Source organism: Salvelinus alpinus, chromosome 24 (assembly GCF_045679555.1).
Source record: "Salvelinus alpinus chromosome 24, SLU_Salpinus.1, whole genome shotgun sequence".
NCBI lineage: Eukaryota > Metazoa > Chordata > Actinopteri > Salmoniformes > Salmonidae > Salvelinus > Salvelinus alpinus.
This window is the reverse complement of record NC_092109.1, coordinates 18674132-18694186: the sequence shown is the minus strand read 5'-3', so window position 1 is coordinate 18694186 and position 20055 is coordinate 18674132. Positions and strand designations below refer to the sequence as shown.

Sequence of the window (20055 nt, the reverse complement as noted above, 5' to 3'; positions counted from 1 at the left end):
TTGAAATGCTTCTTACGAAGCCACTCCTTCGTTGCCCGGGCGGTGTGTTTGGGATCATTGTCATGCTGAAAGACCCAGCCACGTTTCATCTTCAATGCCCTTGCTGATTGAAGGAGGTTTTCACTCAAAATCTCACGATACATGGCCCCAGTCATTCTTTCCTTTACACGGATCAGTCGTCCTGGTCCCTTTGCAGAAAAACAGCCCCAAAGCATGATGTTTCCACCCCCATGCTTCACAGTAGGTATGGTGTTCTTTGGATGCAACTCAGCATTCTTTGTCCTCCAAACACGACGAGTTGAGTTTTTACCAAAAAGTTATATTTTGGTTTCATCTGACCATATGACATTCTCCCAATCTTCTTCTGGATCATCCAAATGCTCTCTAGCAAACTTCAGACGGGCCTGGACATGTACTGGCTTAAGCAGGGGGACACGTCTGGCACGGCAGGATTTGAGTCCCTGGCGGCGTAGTGTGTTACTGATGGTAGGCTTTGTTACTTTGGTCCCAGCTCTCTGCAGGTCATTCACTAGGTCCCCCCGTGTGGTTCTGGGATTTTTGCTCACCGTTCTTGTGATCATTTTGACCCCACGGGGTGAGATCTTGCGTGGAGCCCCAGATCGAGGGAGATTATCAGCGGTCTTGTATGTCTTCCATTTCCTAATAATCGCTCCCACAGTTGATTTATTCAAACCAAGCTGCTTACCTATTGCAGATTCAGTCTTCCCAGCCTGGTGCAAGTCTACAATTTTGTTTCTGGTGTCCTTTGACAGCTCTTTGGTCTTGGCCATAGTGGAGTTTGGAGTGTGACTGTTTGAGGTTGTGGACAGGTGTCTTTTATACTGATAACAAGTTCAAACAGGTGCCATTAATACAGGTAACGAGTGGAGGACAGAGGAGCCTCTTAAAGAAGAAGTTGCAGGTCTGTGAGAGCCAGAAATCTTGCTTGTTTGTAGGTGACCAAATACTTATTTTCCACCATAATTTGCAAATAAATTCATAAAAAATCCTACAATGTGATTTTCTGGATTTTCTTTTCTCATTTTGTCTGTCATAGTTGAAGTGTACCTATGATGAAAATTACAGGCCTCTCTCATCTTTTTAAGTGGGAGAACTTGCACAATTGGTGGCTGACTAAATACGTTTTTGCCCCACTGTATGTTGAAAATGTTTTTGGGAAATGCGACAGATCATTGGGGATCATTCAATATTCCCTTTCCTTTGTTGTTCAGTGAAATCATCCCATGTGAAGAGTCAACTCATTTAATTTAAGTTCAATTCGTAACTAAATCGTTTTTTTTATTGGAAAGATTTAATAATTTGCAATTATGTCTACTGATGACAAGGTAAAGGGTTTATGTTTCTGTCTCCATATGATATGGTAAATATATCCAATGCAAAAAACATCTACATTTAAATGGTATTAATATTAATTTGCTTATATTTCAGTTCATTCCCATATAGTCCCGTTAATTCCCATGCAAAGTTTCCACTTCTGTATATACCCCAAAATGTGCAACCCAAATTGAGATGGTTGCTTGATGTTGAATATGTCCTCTAAAATGTCTCTGGTTACAACACAGGCACAACTACACACACACTAGTAAAGAAATGAAGAGCCTGGATAATCCAACAATAACGGCAGAAAAAAATACATTTCATCATCCAGTTTTACATTTCAAAACAGAATGTGTGTCTTCTGAGCTGCAGCTGCCACCAATATGTTGCATAAAGGTTGAAGGAGTAAAGAGAGAGATACATTACTGTATTCTATTTTGGGGACAGAAAAATCTTTTGTTTGGTGGGATAGTTTATTTTCTGCTGAGTAATACTTTTTTACCATATGATTGATGCAAAAATGAGGATCTATGACTTGAGTTTCACTCATTTAACATCAGTGATTTGAAACAAACATGGGCATCAAAATAAACAAACCATTTAAAAAAAAAAAAGGTCATTAATACTAAATAACAAGCCTGTAACAGTGTTGATTATTACATTTTTCCATTCACACAGTCTTTATGAAAATCACTGATATTGAGACATTGAGACGAGCCCCCAAAACCCATTCTCCGAAGAAGCACCATTCTCTGAAGAAGCACCATTCTCTGAAGAAGCACCATTCCCTGAAGAAGCACCATTCTCTGCTTGTTTTAGATTTTTCCGTGTAAACCCATGCTTTCCTCTACGGATCATTATCAGCTTAGCTTGGTCCAGTTTGTTGTTAGGGGATGTCTTCCTCTGATTTCGCTCTGCACTCTTGGTCCTGTCAAAAGCCTTGTCCTAGGACAGAGATTGACACAGACAGAGGGTTAGGGTTACAGGAAGGGATGTTAAGGCAGAAAAACAATATTGAAAGACAGCAGAGCATTCAAGTTCCAGATAAAAAGTCAACAGAACCCCTACCTGTCTCTCAGCAGCTTGTCTTTATAGTTTCCTGTCCAGTCCAGTTGTGGGTAGGAGGGAGGAATGGGATGGACTAACTTCACTACATCTGTTGTATGTACCACCACAAACAGACATAAACACAAGCACAGACATAGACAGAAACAGATTTGTGTGACAGGAATAGTGCATTTGTGTTGTTGCTAATGTTGCTAACATGTAACATATTCACCTATATGATGGGGGATACAGGGGAGTTTTCCTCTGTCTCTAGGTCCTCTTCTGAGAGCACTCCACTGGAGAAGCATCCCTGGGGTTATACAATAGGTGCACCATTACACATGACCAGTGAAGCCTCTATCTATTTGACACACAAATATAACCTACCTGGTAGTCTCGACCCTAGGAAACAGCAGTGACTAGGTTGTTTTCAATTACTCTTTTGGCAACTTCAATAAAGTTTTTTTTTTAAATCCGGGGAGGGCCCTCTTCAGACAGACAACACTCCCAACAAATCACGAGGAAAACATGCCAGAACGTCACAATGAACAAAATGAACTCATTCAAAATAATGTCTGTGATCTCCATCTTGCTAGCTACTATTTTCTATTTTATTCAAGCGGATAAGGTAGTGGCATAGGCAGTGACGTAGCTCCTCTATGCCAAACTGACGTTCTATTACGTACAAACGTGTTAAGCCGGAACATTAGAAAATTGTGGGAGACAACCAGGATGTCTAGACAGACTACCTACATGGGCTTATTTGGGCCCTGAGGCATGAAGGGTCTAAAGGCTGGTCCAGGCCACGGTGGGACTGCCTCTCAAGCAGGTTTTCCTCAGTCTTAGCCTGGAGATGGAGCAGGGGCCGGACTGGAAGCCCAGCAGGGCAGACGGATACTCCTGCCCTCTCTTTGGCTCTCCTCCACAAGGCCTTTGCATCATATCCATTCACCAGCCCCATGGTCATCATCTAGAACAAAGAAATAGAGTAAAACAGGAGAAATCATTAGTACTTGGATTCCCCCCAAAATTGCTTTGTTACTGCACTGTCTAAGATATCAAAGTGTAGGTAGGCCTACCTCAGATGATTCCATTTTGCTGTTTTCACAGCCAGCAAATGAAGTGGAGACCAAAGGTTGCCTGGAGGAAGGAAAAGAAAAGGACATAAAATCACACAACAAATCTACACGTCAAGATGATCTCTCATATGACATAGCTTCGTTTCAGATAAGGGTAACCTGTGTCTCTCTCTGTCGTGATCAGTCCCTCTGTATCGCCTGCTGGACAGATGGACCTTGGTCAGATGGTCGTGTGCAGAGTGGGGTTTCTTGGCCTTTTCCCCGATCTCTGTGACCTTTCGTCTGACCTCTGTTGCCTCTGTGACTGATGGGGGTGATGAAGGAGTCTTAGGAGGAGGCTGACGGCTGGAGGAGTACAGACACCTGATAGGCAGCCAAACGGACAGAATATAACAAACTGTGGCTTGTGATACGGCACCCTGTCAATGGATAGATTCAGTCACACAAGCTACATGTTAGAGATAATAATCTGATTGTCTCTCCTCTTCTCACCTCTGTGTGTATGGGTACTCGTCGCGAGCGGTCCTCTTAGTGACAGACTGGCTCTGAGAGCGCCCTCTGGTGGTGATGGCCGTTACATTACAGGTGTAGGCCATGTTGGCGGCCAGACGGCGGGCAGTGTGAGCACGCGCCGTGCCCAAGTAAGCCACGCGACCGTTCAGCCTCAGCTCGTAGTTGAACAGGCGACCCAGGGGCACCAGGGGAGCCCCCCACATGATCTGCAGCTCATGCCTGCCCAGCACCACCATGGTCAGGCCGCTGGGTGCGTGGTCCTGGTCCTTGGCTGTACGGACCTCCACCTCCGCACAGGGGCCCACCTCTTCCCCAGGCCCCAATGCGCACACACCCAGCTGGAAAAGGGTTCCCGGGGACAGACCACCCACTACAGCCCTGGCAAATAACATAATATAAGTTTAGTGTTATGGTTAATATGCCAGGCTTTTGTGTGGAGGATGATGATAACTCTTTACTCAAAAGAAGCTGTTTAAAAAAGGACATTGATTGTTACAGCATCATTTACCTCAGCTCTGTTGTGGTATCTAGTAGTGTTTCCCCACGATACAGCTGATACACCTGGGGCTTCAGCTCACCCGCCGGCGCAACCCAACTCAGTCGCACATGAGAGGCTGTGCATCCAATCACGCGCAGCTTCTGTGGAGGACCAGGCCTTGTCCCCGTCTCCTCTGATTCTATGACCAATAGCACAGGCTCGCTGCAGGGGCTGGTGTCTCCATCAGCGGAAGAGTGGATCAGTCGGAGTGAGAACTCATGTCCAGGGTTGAGGACTGATACTGGTAAAGTCACGTGACATTGGGTTCCACGATACAGAACTGTCTCTCTGTCCAGAAGGCTGAGGACAGTAAAAGAGACCACATATCAGCTTATTGGTAAAAAGTATTTTTAGTATTTGTTCGTTGTTTCTGCAATTCTATGTTAAATGCCAGTATGCCACAATGTAAAATAGGTTGTTTGTTAGCACACGTTGATATTTTCTGGTTTCCTCTAAGAATATTATGAGAGGGTGTATTTGGTGAAAAGGTCCCTATAATAATACTCCTTAACATTCCTGCATCCAGCTGACCTGTAAGTGACCTCTAGGCCACTCTCAGGGAAACACTTCTCCCATGACACAGTGCAGGCCCCAGATGGGAGGCGCCTAGTTGTCGGGGGCAATGGCTTGACAAGTGGCTCCAGCTTCCTAAGACATGAGGTCACTTCCTCCCTGAGATCCTTGCCAATGGAGAGAGAGCTGGAGAGAGACTGGAGGAGAGAGTCAGAAAGGGATTGAGTCAATGTAATGAATGCAAGTAAGACAATTTAATTTTCAGCAATTGCTTTTGTCATTTTAATGTACAGTTATACCACCAACAATTGATAACTGTTAATGGATGTTGACATACATAATACAACTTTTGTATAGTAATATGATTGATGTAGTAATAGACATCCTATTGATATTGAAAAAAATATCTATAGGCTATGTAATAACTGACCAACCAAGCAAACACTGCATTCCAGGCACATTAGCATAAACTGGTTCAACAGAAATGCTCCAGAGAGTAGTGTAATAAGACAACCTTCAGTCGCTCCCTCAGAGACCTGTGCTCTCGCACGTGTAACACTCCAGCCGGTCGTGACACGAATACGTTCACTGCCCTGTGAGACAGAGAGAGGGACGGCAGGGTGAGGCGCTGTGCTTCAGCTAGCTACCTAACCTGGCGTCACTATGATAGATTGTGAAATATGTTCTATGTTCTCTAGTGGTACAGTGACAGTGAGACTATTAATGCTTCTTGATCATGGAAGGAGTTAAGCCCTAGGGTGTAAGATGGAGGAGTGAGTGACATACGTACATGGCAGCAGACCAGGCACTGTCCTGGTCTTCTGTTTGTAAGCGGTAGAGAAGAGCATCAAGAAGGCTGGGAAGGGATGGGCTACCCAGCACCAAAGCGTGTCCATCTTCTTCTGTTACTAGGCAACTCAATGCAAAACAGGCTGTCTGTCCTGCCTCTGGCCCAGCCACCTCACTCATGAGGGCTTGTAGACTGTGAACCTGGAGAGATGAAAAGTACAAGACCCTTTTGAATGACAGAGCTTGGTGTGGATTCAAAATCGACTCTTTATTCCACCATCCACTGTTCTCCCCAACAGATGTGTACGGTGTCTTACCAGTTGGTACTCTGGCGCAAATTTCAGAATGAGACTCCTGCCTCTTTCACTTCCACACAGACGACCCAAAGCAAAGGCTGCATTCATAGCAGTGTCTATTACAAGTGAAAAACAGCCATTAGAAGCTAAACGTTTATCTGTCAAACAAGAAAACCTGTCACTGTCAACATTTGACGAAACATCCCGACTAGCGAAGCAATAAAACCATTCCTACTGTTATTTTGGGTTCAATAGTGCAGAGCATTGGCAGCACTATGTTTTGCCACACAAGACCTTATCCCCCTTGCGTCCTTAGCTCTGACCTGTATGGCTGTGTGCCAGGCATTGTACCAGGCAGCCCAAGGTGCTGGGGGCTGAGGGGTGGCGTAACAGGCCTTGGCAGGCCACATCACACAGGGACAGCCTGGCCAGGATCAGGGCAGCAGAGTTCACCATGCTCTCCGGTCCCTGGTCCAACAGGGTCAACAGGCTGGTCAAGACCTGCCCAAACACAGCCTGGTCTCTCTGTAGCCACCCACGTCCAGCCGAGCTCTCAACCTGAGAGAGAGGGATGATTCAAGACAGAGGGTCTCTGGTAAGGCTGACACACACACACACACACACACACACACACACACACACACACACACACACACACACACACACACACACACACACACACACACACACACACACACACACACACACACACACACACACACACACACACACACACACACTCTATTACCAAAGAGGCTAAGGCACCAGCAGCATTCATTACAATGTCTGGATCATGTCTGGTTAGGAGCTGCCCTAGAGTCCCAACAAGGCTGTTGCTACCCTTTGGAGCATTGGCCTTGAGCTGCTGCACAACCTCCTCTCTCTCCACCAGGACTCCAAGAAGATAGGCTGCGGTACTGCAAAGCCTGAATGAGCAGGGGGAAAAACATTAACCACCAGTCAGTGTAAAGGCTGATATTAACATGCGTTTAGAGATTTACGTATATGCGTCTCGGAACCATGGTTGTGTAAATTACAAACAGCAGTAAACATGATTTTCTTTAGTAGTCACATTCAGTAGTCACGTTAAACTCAGGCATATTCAAGGGCAGCCAGCCTCCATATCACTTATTGGAGTTCAGGGTGGGGACCTTGCTGTTATGGGAACGCAAAGCGAGTCCCGTACAAGGCAGGGAAGACTTTTCCTCTCACTGCACAGGAGAGGATAGACAAACGCTTACTTAGAGGAAAGATGTGCATTTTGCTTTAGCAGCACAAACATTGATGTGCAGGGACTAATTACTTCTTTATTACAGTAAAAAAAAACATTGTACTGTATAGGTACACATACGAATACCATAATGCAGCCTTGATCACAAGGCATGTTTGCATGACACACCTTTAGGAATAGAGTACGTGATGGGTTGATTGAGAGCTCAGGGCAGTTATTTTGACAAAACTGTAACGTGTCCACAAGTAGTATCAATCTGCACTCACCATGAGTCTGTGGAGCTGAGTAAATATTCTAGTGTCCTGATGTAGCGCTCTCTCTTAGGAACTTTCAGTATCTCCACCACCAGCTGCTTTCTGCTCTCCTGAGCAGACCTACTCAGAACTTCCAACGCAGCCTTCACATGAGTGGGCTCCGGACACAGGAGCATGGACAGTGAGCTCTCTGAGTGACATTGGCAAGGACAGGCCATCAATTGTCAGGAGTGGTTTTATTTCAGGACTTCAGTGCCTTTTGGGGATAAAAGGGAGTCCCGAGTTAGGATTTGGTTATGATTGCCTGTGCAGCTCTCCGACGCGGTCTGTCCTTACAACAATACAAATGTAATTATATGAACATATAAGCTTGAAATACTCACCGGGTTGGTGCTAAGTGAGTTTTCAAAAAGTTGTGGTTCAGGTACAGACTTTATACATCCATATAAGCTGTCCAGTAAGTAAATCATAGTCCACTGGGCACAGCAGAGCAAGCCATTGTGTTCAAAGATTTGCAATCCATCCTTTAGCACGCCGGTAACACTATTTGAGCCTCTGGGCCAATTGTAACTCAACTAAGATAGACTTTTGTGACATTTTCTAGTAGCAGTTGTAGTGTTTCTCTAGCAATTTTTCTTAAGCCACTATTTCACATAGGCTCTAATTCAATATAGTGAGGGTTTCTCACTCCTCTGCCTGGGTTCGCTATGGGAATGTGAAGGAGAGGGGAGGGGATAACCGTCACAGGCTCCTTATGCTCCTATCTCTTGTCCCAGATAGCTGCACAGTACCAGACCAGCCCACTGATCACCATGGTGACGTTGAGTAAAGGTTATTCATTCCACTTTACTTAGACACACATTAAACTGTCCTGGCTCCTTTATTTGTATGTCCCGTCTGCTGTCCCTTTCACTTTTTCTTCTAGTTTATTCACACACCTGCCAATGGAAGTAAAGATCTAAATTTGACAAGCTCCACAATAAATTCCAGACTATTATTTCCTGAGTCTAACCCTCATATGCAGCACCTTCAAATTGCCTCTGTGTCACACTGTTATTGTATCAGGCTAAGTGAACACATAGACCATTTCCCCGATATCTAAATGAACAACCAACAAATACTTTGAGGTGTCATACCATGAGGGCACCTTAAACTCCCACCACAGTCATACATCCATGGAAACCATTTTATTATTTTATTTGATAATTTTACAGTGAAACGAGATAGCTAGTTATCCCCAACTGTACTCCTGTTCACATACTGTAGCTTTTTACTCTGTGATTAATGTTTCATTCTGTAAAAAAAAAAAAAAAAAAGTATAATTTTTACACCCAACAGTCAACTCTCCCTACCTCTAAACTCCCCCAATCTCTATGACAAAGGTAACGGTGGGGTGTGTTAAAACAATTCAGTGCACAGTGTTATGAACCAGTCCACATAAACTATCAACGTGTGCTGCATGTATTATGTCGGTCTGCTTGTTACATGCATTATCTGTGAGCGTGTCAGGATTCCTCATCGCCACCTGACACAACAAGAAGACAAACATTGAGCAGGTGTTCATCCATCACGCTTAGGGAGTGATCATTGGGCATAGAACAAATATCTCTGATGACTGACATGTAGAAAACAATGGAATTGAATTCGGGCCATTTCATACAATCCCAAGACCCGAACTGATGTAGCCTGTCCAATGGCCAACCTGGGTTTTCTAAGTTTTTCCCAGTATATCCCTTGAACGTTAGCGTTAGTGACAGAGACTGTACTGTGTTTGTGGGCATCTGGAAGGGCAACCGACCAATCAGATTCATTCAGGGATGTTTAACACAGGAAAGTAACAATGCCTGATCACGCCCAAAGTTGATGACCCCTTCCCAACAAAGAGGGACACTTTAAAAAGAAATATATACACAGAACAAAACACCCTTCCCCCCAATGTTCAGCACTTCATCCATGTCCGTCAGTCCAAAATGGCAGCACACACAACACTGCTAGTGCGAAACAGCAAAGTAAATCTATCTGCTGTTTGTTGGTCTTAGAGCATAACAAGGAGATGACAGTGTGTGCAGCAGAGGTCCAAGAAGTACAGTGAAAAGGTCCATGTCCCATTGTACCAGGTGAGCAGCAGGTACTGTCCTCCCTAGATCCCTGTACACGGCATTACAGGTTGCTGGGTGGCAGGAAGGAGAAAGCTGATGACGACAACTGTCGATAATCAATTGCTGTCCAAAAGAAGCAATTTATCCGTGTGACATCATCTTACTCAAACATACAAATCCATAGCAGCAGGTAGAGCTCGAGGAGGATCTCCCTCTCCGGAAAAAAAAATGATATATACACTTCCCCACCATCCCCATTGACATGTAAAGAAAGTATATGGAGATTTTTTTTTTACCCTACCAACCAACATTGTCCTCTCATCATTCTGTTGGCTGATTTTTTTCCCTTTGCACTTCAATCTTCCCCCCATTCCCCTATCCTGGTAGTTGATCCAGAGATCATCGCTCTGGTTCAGACTCCAGGGCCAGGACTCTTTTGCGCTCGCGGCACTGCTTCTTGTGGGCGGGCCAGTCCCTTTGCTGGCACTGAGAGCCACAGTAGCGAGCCACCTGACAGCGACCACAGATGTTGAACTCTCTAAGCTGTGGACAGATGGAGACAAAAATCAGACTGGTGGAAAAACACCTGTATGGGTTTTGTGACATTGTTCTGAGACTTCCATATTAAAATGCCTAAAAATAGCAACAATATCTATGTCAGCCTCGGAAGTAAATGGGATCACAGAAATCCTCAAAGCCATGTACTTCAATACTCCCTTGCCTACAGTGAAAGTATATGGAGGTTGAAAATAACTGAAGGTAACTGAATATATGATGGTAACAGTACGTACTCTCCTCTCGATGAGCGAGCAGGGTGGGTAGTGACACTCGTAGTAAGTACAGGAGCACTCCTCCTCCTCCACCAGCTCTCCATTGGCGTTGTAGTAACGGGTACGACTGAGCTCCAGGTACTGCTCCTCTACGGGGTCAGCTGGTACCTGCTGGATGGCCAGCCAGTACAGAGACTGCTCTCTACAGGGGGAGAAATAAAGACCGTTAACATACCTTTATGACAACTGAAACATTTAACGCACAAGTCATACTGAGCTAAGTCTGAATATTCTCGTCTTTCCTCAGTAAAGAAGTGATGAATGCTAGGAGAGGGGAATGTAGCTCTAGTAATTGTAGTGGATAAGTGCACAGCTGTAATACCTTTGTTTGCTGGAGATCTCCTCTGGTTTGGGGCTCCAGCCCAGGGGGACCAGTCGCAGGTTGTCCAGACGGTTATCCACTGTGACAGAGTTGATGTGGACAACTTGGAAGCTGGGAGCTATGCCTCCTCTGTGCTTCTCCCTGGAGAAACATTGAAATCGCCTTATGACAACCAGTCTGCCAGGGTCACACACAATATGAACAATGGATAGTTTGTTTGATAAAAGGCAAAAAGCTGCCCTTACCAACAGACTACAATAATGTATTCAGGAGCAGATTGTGGGGATGGGACATCAACTCACCAGAGCAGCTCGTGCAGTGGCCTGCCAGCCCAGCGCCCTTTGCCAATGTCGAAGGCATAAGCAAAGATCTTTGCCCCATTGCCGTCTGCGTCGACATCCATGCGTGCCTGAAAAAATAACGGTGTGACATTTTTATATCCCAGACTATTTCTTCAAGAAAAGTCCAGTAATTCTTTTGTTTTCTGGGGCCAGTCTCGTGTGGGAATGGTCTTTGACTAGAATGACCCTCACCACACCCTACTCGTAAATCCCCACCCTCTTACCTCGAAGGCATAGTTCTCCACCAATGGTATGTCCTGTTCATCGATCAGTGTGTACTTTGTCTGCAAAAGAAAGGACAGAATGCCACCTGGAATGTGGGTTAACAACACTATTATTGTGTAGTGTAAAGGTCACAACAGTGAGGTGTGACAGGACACTGAACCATGTGACGGTATGAGGGCGTGAACGTTATTTATATTAAGGGATAACCCTCCCTGAAAGTATGTATTTTTTTTTTTTTTTTAAGTGACACGACCCTATACCCAAAATAATAATTAAAACAAAGTGGATAGCAGAGAACATTTGCCATCACTTCTTGGACAGACCAGAGCCTTAAATACACAGTTTTATAAACTGTTCTTCATCCTGTATCCATTACATGCCAATGTAGGAATTTTGATAGTGCACAGGGCTGTGGGCCAGACCACCGTGGACAAGAGTAGGGGTGGAAAGATATCCTTCATAGTAAAAGCATTGCATGAATCGATCAGCATATTTGATGATATATAAATGGCATTTTATACAGTGCATTCTGAAAGTATTCAGACCCCTCAACTTTTTCCACATTTTGTTACGTTAGTCTTATTCAAAAATTATTTTCCTCAAATCTACACACAGTGCCCCATAATGAAGCGTAATGAAAGCGAAAACAGGTTTTAATAAATATTTGCACAGTTATTACAAATCAAGAACAGAAATACCTTATTTACATAAGTCTACAGATCCTTTGCTATGAGACTCGAAATTGAGCTCAGGTGCATCCTGTTTCCATTGATCATCCTTGAGATGTCCACCTGTGGTAAATTCAATTGATTGGACATGATTTGGAAAGGCACACACCTGTCTATATAAGGTCCTACAATTGACAGTGCATGTCAGAGCAAAAACCTAGCCATGAGGTCAAAGGAATTGTCCACAGAGCTCAAAGACAAGATTGTGTTGATGCACAGATCTGGGGAAGGGTACCAAAAAATGTCTGCTGCATTGAAGGTCCCCAAGAACACAGTGGCCTCAATCATTCTTAAATGGAAGAAGTTGGAATCTGAAGGAGTCTCAGACCACGAGAAACAAGATTCTTTGGTCTGATGAATGCCAAGCGTCACATCTGGAGGAAACCTGGCACCATCCCTATGATGAAGCATGGTGGTGGCAGCATCATGCTGTGGGGATGTTTTTCAGCAACAGGGACTGGGAGACTGGTCATGATCGAGGCAAAGATGAACAGCGCAAAGTACAGAGAAATTCTTGATAACCTGTTCCAAGGAGCTCAGGACCTCAGACTGGGGCAAAGGTTCACCTTCCAACAGGACAAAGACCCTAAGTACACAGTCAAGACAACGCAGGAGTGGCTTCGGGACAAGTCTCTGAATGTTCTTGAATGGCTCAGCCAGAGCCCGGACTTGAACCCGATCGAACATCTCTGGAGAGACCTGAAATTACCTGTGCAGCGACGCTCCCCATCCAACCTGACATAGCTTGAGAGGATCTGCAGAGAAGAATGGGAGAAACTCCCCAAATACAGGTGTGCCAAGCTTGTAACGTTATACCCAAGAACACTCGAGGCTGTAATCGCTGCCAAAAGTGCTTCAACAAAGTACTGAGTAAAGGGTCTGAATACTTATGTAAATGGGAGTTTATTTTATACATTTGCTCCAACAAAATTCTAAAAAACTGTTTTTGCTTTGTCATTATGGGGTATTGTGTGTAGATTGAGGGGAGAAAAGCAATTTAAATCAATTTTAGAATAAAGCTGTAACGTAACAAAATGTGGAATAAGTCAAGGGGTCTGAATACTTTCCAAATGCACTGTAAATATGTCATGCAATTCTACATAATTTTTTAAATACCGCACAAATTACTAAAATTACTGGCTAAGAATGGGCATAGATAAACACATAGGCCTATCATATTTCTCCAATGCCAAATCAGTGTGTCTTGTTTGCAACAAAACTGTCCCCGTTTGCAAATAATGAAATCTGAGACATCATTAGGAATCTGACCATGGTACTTTCAAAAGTTAGGTCTACCTTTCCACCCCAGACAGAGTAGGCCTACCAACGCAGAACAATGTAAGTTAACTGCTGGCTACTCTTCTTCTGTAAATTTACCAAACGAGAGAAGGTCACAAGTGTTTCCCTAAAAGCTGTCTGGGTTTAAACATCTTCAAATTGTACAGAAAGTGAATAGCTTAATCAATTGATAGTGACAGAATTAGATCACTTCCCAAGCAAAGCCTATTGTTTGTCTCCTCGGCTATTATAGGTTGTAGCTCAGCCTCTGAATGTCAAAGAAATTAAACAATGATATCCCCATATGCATCGGAGTCCCGTCTTTCCCTGGTATTTTACAGCTTGTTTCTAGCATAAAGCACTTAGATCACTTTATATAAATCGGATGTATTACTTTATTCAAAATCTTAAGCCTGTGCTTTTTGCTATTGTCTTTAATAAAAGGTTGGCCTATGGCATACCCTCTCAACTAGTCTTAGTTTTAACTTAACAGGCCTTAACTGACACGGAGGTAGGCCATTTAAAGAGTGCGTGGAGGAATTGACCGACAAATCTATGGCTATAGCAGCCTATAGCCTAATTTTGTTCGTCAAACCGGTAGATGGAACAAACTGTTATTTCTTAAATAGTAAGAAACAAGCGGCAACACAAAGCCCTCGTTATTAGTAAAGTCTAATTAAGATGTTGAAATGGATTATGCCTACTCTAATTTGCCTAATTTCAGCACCATGAGCTGTCCCATTTCCTATTGATCGTGCCGGGCTGCTGCTTCAAGATTCTTCACCACAATGTAAATTACTTGAATCTGGCTTATTGGGAGGTCAATAACTGATAAATAAATCATGGGCAAGAAACATTGCTACTACTATAATTATTAAAAACAATCTAAGTTTACCTCCATTCCTCATCTTCACGCTCTCCTTCTCAAACGGAACAGAATTTAGGCTATAGGATATAGGCTATAGGACGATTCAACCATGTACTCATCAGCAACCACAGCTAATGAAGTCACTGAAACCCTTAAAGAGTTGCAGTCTGTTTTGGAATGGGTGGCCAATAATAAACTGGTCCTGAACATCTCTAAAACTAAGAGCATTGTATTTGATACAAATCATTCCCTAAATTCTACACCTCAGCTGAATCTGGTAATGAATGGTTGAACAAGTTGGAGACTAAATGACTTGCTGTTACCTTAGATTGTAAACTGTCATGGTCAAAACATATAGATTCAATGGTTGTAAAGATGGGGAGAGGTCTGTCTGTAACACCACACTCCTGCAAGCTCTAGTTCTCATATCTTGATTATTGTCCAGTCGTATGGCCAAGTAGTGCAAGGAAAGACCTAGTTAAGCTGCAGCCACGCTTTGCCTTGATGACAGCGTTGCACACTCTTGGCATTCCCTCAACCAGCTTCACCTGGAATCATTTTCCAACAGTCTTGAAGGAGTTCCCACATATGCGGAGCACTTGTTAGCTGCTTTTCCCTTCACTTTGCGGTCCAACTCATTCCAAACGATCTCAATTGGGTTGACGTTGGGTGATTGTGGAGGCCAGGTCATCTGATGCAGCACTCCATCACTCTCCTTCTTACACAGCCTGGAGGTGTTGGGTCATTGTCCTGTTGAAAAACAAATGATAGTCCCACTAAGCGCAAACCAGATGGGATGGCATATTGCTGTAGAACGCTGTGGTAGCCATGCTGGTTAAGTGTGCCTTGAACTCTAAACAAGTGTCATCAGCAAAGCACCCCCCGACCATCACACCTCCTCTTCCATGCTTCACGGTAGGAACCCCACATGCGGATATCATCTGTTCACCTACACTGCGTCTCACAAAGACACGGCGGTTGGAACCAAAATCCAAAATTTGGACTCAAACCAAAGGACAGATGTCCACCGGTCTAATGTGCATTGCTCGTGTTTCTTGGCACAAGTAAGTCTCTTCTTCTTATTGGTCCTTTAGTAGTGGTTTCTTTGCAGCAATTCGACCATGAAGGCCTGATTCATTCTCCTCTGAACAGTTGATGTTGAGATGTGTCTGTTACTTGAACATTGAAGCATTTATGTGGGCTGCAATTTCTGAGGCTGGTAACTAATGAACATATCCCTCTGCAGCAGAGGTAACTCTGGGTCTTCCTTTCCTGAGGCGATCCTCACGAGAACCAGTTATCATAGCCCTTGATGGTTTTTGCGACTGCACTTAAGAAACTTTCCGGATTGACGGACCTTCATGTCTTAAAGTAATGATTGACTGTCATTTCTCTTTGCTTATTTGCGCTGTAATATTGCCATAATATGGACTTGGTCTTTTACCAAATAGAGCTATCTTCTGTATACCACCCCTACCTTGTCACAACACAACCGATTGGCTGAAACGCATTAAGGAAAGAAATTCCACATATTAACTTTTAACATGGCGCACCTGTTAATTGAAATGCATTCCAGGTGACTATCTCATGAAGCTGGTTGAGAGAATGCAAAGAGTGTGCGAAGCAGTCATCAAGGCAATGGGTGGCTACTTTGTAGAATCTAAAATATATTTTGATTTGTTTAACACTTTTCTGGTTACTACATGATTCCATGTGTTATTTCACAGTGTTGATGTCTTCACTATTATTCTACAATGTAGAAAATAGCAACAAAAACAAAACTGGAATGAGTAGGTGTCCAAACTTTTGACTGGTATTATATATATTCTTTCTATCTCAATCATTATACATTTTGTTAACCTTAAAACTAAATGAAAATGATTTAAATCTAAAAGATCAAATTCAACCTGAGTGTCCTTCGATTGTGGGAAAAGGACGCCCTTGATTCGGAATTATTCAAGTGGGGCCTTTCGAGCTGCCATGTTACCGAATGCTTCAAACAAAGCATTCAATGGGCACTTGAGTTTTGGTTCCTGATTCAAAGGGAATACCCTGACATTTCCCTCAGAGGATTAAAACTCATGGTACCCTTTGCCAGCGCATCTCTTTGTGAAGCTGGATTCAGCAGTGCTCTCATCTGCATTAAAACCAAATATCGATCCAGGTTCGATTTGACAGCAGAGACGAGGTGTGCACTGTTGACCACACCCACTGACTTTGAGAAGCTCTGACAACATGCATCATGCACACCCATCTCATTAGTGGTGGTGAGATATAAGACATTATGTAACTGACTGTCATAGCCCCACATTAAAAGTATGTGATCGTGAGCTGAGTAGACAATCAGAAATACTGCTAGAATGTTTTGCAATGGACTGCTGTAGCCACAAAATAAAAAAAGTTAACATTGGCTGTTAATTACAACAAAAAATTCACATGGATATTCACGCCCAGCAGAGAATGAGATGAGGGGCGGCATCGGGCACACATCAATATGTAGCAACTAATTGTAAAACAGAAATATCTAAATTTCATCAATTACATTACCCTCCCCTGGACTATATTTAAAAATATATACTAAACCCTCCCTTTGCCTTAAATGTAAAAAGCATGATGGGGTGGCAGGTAGCCTTGTGGTTAGTGTTGGGCCAGTAACCAAAATATTGCTGGATCGAATCCCTGAGCTGACAAGGTAAAAATCGGTCGTTCTGCCACTGAACAAGGCAGTTAACCCACTGTTCCCCGGTAGGCCGTCATTGTAAATAAGAATCTGTTCTTAACTGACTGCCTAGTTAAATAAAACAAATAAAATAATGGCCCTTCCCCATTTTCCTTCAGGTAACCATTCTCTAAGTGTCGACCCATCCCTAATTAAGACCACGAGTCAAGTTCGATTTGCTTTGAGTAAGTTAGCAATCACGAAACAAGCATTTTGAGAAGGCATAGCAGTGGCATGCAACAGCACCGCATTGTGGTGTTGTCTAATGTTCCTGGGGGTCACTCCATAACACGTGATATGTCCAAGTGGTTCTCATTTATAAGGGACACACCCATTTCAATGTTCACCAACTGCCCTCAGTGCTAAAACTATGGCTAAAAGCAAGAGGGCCCCTAAATATTCAAGTCACTGTTCAAATTCGTCAGGTAAAAGTAGATCATGATGTAGCTATTGTCAGTAGCTAGAAGAAAAAAAACCCACTAACGTTAGCTAGCTAGCCCTAGTATCGTTACATGTCAATAATGATGCCACATAGGATTTGTATCAGCCTTCAAATGGTAAGACAAAAATAAGCTAGTTTAAAAATACCGTTGGCAAAACATGCCGGTGCTCAATCACGTTGCAAGTGGTTCCTGGATAGAGCGATCCAATGCAATGGCTTCCTCATTAAGACTAGAGCCTTGGAATAACTATCTATACCAGTTAGCAAGCGTACATTATAATTGCTTTACCGTTAAAGTGTGCATTTAGATGACATATTTTAACTTTCAACATTCACCAAAGACATCGTTGCTTCCATAAATTAACTAGCTACGAACGTCGGTGAAATCTAGCTAGCTATTAGTAATTGGCTTGAGCTGGGCGGCTTCGTGAGAAAACGAATTTAGCGAAACATTTGGGCCACCTAACGTTAGCTAGATAGTTAACTTATGTATGTTTTTCCGACAGGTATTCCAAATTAAAACATTTTCGATGCCATCACCTATCTCAACAAGCCATTTTGTAAGCGCTTTTTCTGATCCCCTCCCCTTCTTGTCGCACATGGCAGCCCTCGGATCCAGCTCACCTTCCCGGCCACACGGCCAAGTCGAACAATCCCAAGCTTGAAATCCGACATTGGAAGACCAGTCGATCAAGGGGGAAAATATGAGGCGATCTACACGTTTAAAACTCGTCAGGGCGACCCCCCCAGCCCCGATGTACCGCCAGTTAAGTTAAACAGGGTCAATCGTTGCCCGATTCTGGTCCTCCCCACCCGCTAACAAAATCTCCATGACACACCACTGGATTTTGGGGAGGGACAAAGAGGCTAAAACATTTTCAACCAATGAGAATAGAGCTTTGAAAACCTTTGGTCCAATCCAAAAATCGTAACATTTTGCATTCTTAATTCTCTTGACGGCCTATCCGATTCGCCAATCAAGACTGGGATTTCTTTGGAGCAACACCCAACCTCCATCACCTTAGCGTCTGTGCTATTTGGGATCCTTTGGACGTCCATGCCCTAAACCCTAACTTTAACCCTTACATGAACCATAACTCTTACCTAACATTTTTTATTTTTATTTTATTATTTTACCAGGTAAGTTGACTGAGAACACGTTCTCATTTGCAGCAACGACCTGGGGAATAGTTACAGGGGAGAGGAGGGGGATGAATGAGCCAATTATAAACTGGGGATTATTAGGTGACCATGATGGTTTGAGGGCCAGATTGGGAATTTAGCCAGGACACCGGGGTTAACACCCCTACTCTTACGATAAGTGCCATGGGATCTTTAATGACCTCAGAGAGTCAGGACACCCGTTTAACGGGTAACCATGCCAGTTAACTAATGTATATTACAATCATAAGGATCCCGGTGAGATCTGCGTGACATTTTGATAACCGTGTGAATCTCGCTAGGCCAAGGTTACTTATCAACATATTTGCCTATATTTACCCCCAAAAATGAAATACTGTTGCTATCATAAAGAACTAATTTCGAAGGACATTAAAGCGTTTTCCCCGTACATTTCGCTCTCTGCAGTTGACTCCTCATTCATTTCACTCACCCGTCGTTACACCATGTTTGTTTGTGAGTGATTGTTCTATGTATATCGGTCCGTTATTTGTGGGCTCGTATATTTGCCTTTTGAGTAAAGTACGTTGATTACTAATTGCTGCTGTCCTGCACCTGACTCTACACCAGCTACACACAGGACCCTATTACAATTGCATTTGGAATATAATCCCTAATTTAATATTCCAACAGATTGGTGGTCTAAAATTCTTGCTAAATGACTATCGCACTGTGCACTCACATCTATAATTAGGAAGTGTTTTGAAAGGCTGGTTATGACACACATCAACACCATCACCCTGGACCCACTCCAATTTGCATACCACACCCAACAGATGACACAATCTCAATTGCACTTCACACTTTCCTCTCCCACCTGGATAAGAGGGAAAATAACTATGTGAGAATGCTGTTCATAGACTACAGCTCAGTGTTCAACACCATAGTCCCCTCAAATCTCATCACCAATCTGGGGTCCCTGGGACTAAGCACCTCCCTCTGCAACTGTATCCTGGACTTCCTGATGGATCGGCCCCAGGTGGTGATGGTAGGCAACAACACCTCCGCCACGCTGACCCTCAACACGGAGGCTTATCAGGGGTCAGTGCTTAGTCTCATCCTGTACTCCCTGTTCACCCACGACTGTGTGGCCACGCACGACTCCAACACCATCATCAAGTTCGCTCATGACACGACGGTGGTAGGCTTGATCACTGACGGCGATGAGACAGCCAATGGGGAGGAGGTCAGAGACTTAGCAGTGTGGTGCCAGGACCACAGCCTCTCCGTCAATATCAGCAAGAGAAAAGAGTTGATTGTGGACTATAGAAGAAAGAGGGGAGAGCACGCACCCATTCTACGATCCACATCCCTAAGAACCTAACATGGTCCACCCACACCTGCACAGTCTTGAAGAGAGCACAACAGCACCTCTTCCCGCTCAGCAGGCTGAAAAGATTTGACATGGGCCCTCGGTTCTACAGCT

General features: G+C 43.8%; 2 protein-coding genes across 3 annotated transcripts; both read right to left on the bottom strand.

Annotated features, from left to right (window-relative positions):
• Window positions 1–718: 718 nt before the first annotated feature.
• On the bottom strand, window positions 719–8653 carry LOC139552265 (uncharacterized). Its single transcript, XM_071363811.1, has 16 exons — window positions 7982–8653; window positions 7611–7854; window positions 6862–7039; window positions 6437–6671; window positions 6135–6229; window positions 5819–6018; window positions 5543–5621; window positions 5047–5225; window positions 4486–4815; window positions 3957–4355; window positions 3624–3827; window positions 3465–3525; window positions 3139–3355; window positions 2618–2695; window positions 2407–2494; window positions 719–2283 (listed from the first exon to the last, which is right to left on the bottom strand). Exons 2-16 carry the CDS (start codon window positions 7814–7816, stop codon window positions 2199–2201), a joined length of 2634 nt encoding a protein of 877 aa, XP_071219912.1. The 5' UTR covers window positions 7817–7854; window positions 7982–8653; the 3' UTR covers window positions 719–2198.
• Window positions 8654–8778: 125 nt separating this feature from the next.
• On the bottom strand, window positions 8779–18319 carry LOC139552266 (zinc finger MYND domain-containing protein 19-like). Of its 2 annotated transcripts, none has more exons than XM_071363812.1 (6): window positions 18075–18319; window positions 11415–11474; window positions 11152–11258; window positions 10850–10990; window positions 10489–10669; window positions 8779–10240 (listed from the first exon to the last, which is right to left on the bottom strand). In XM_071363812.1, the coding sequence occupies exons 1-6, from the start codon at window positions 18123–18125 to the stop codon at window positions 10097–10099; spliced, it is 684 nt and encodes a 227-aa protein (XP_071219913.1). In that variant the 5' UTR covers window positions 18126–18319; the 3' UTR covers window positions 8779–10096. The 2 variants fall into 2 exon arrangements, with proteins under 2 accessions (XP_071219913.1, XP_071219914.1); XM_071363813.1 differs by having other exon boundaries at window positions 11415–11500; window positions 18075–18293.
• Window positions 18320–20055: the final 1736 nt, after the last annotated feature.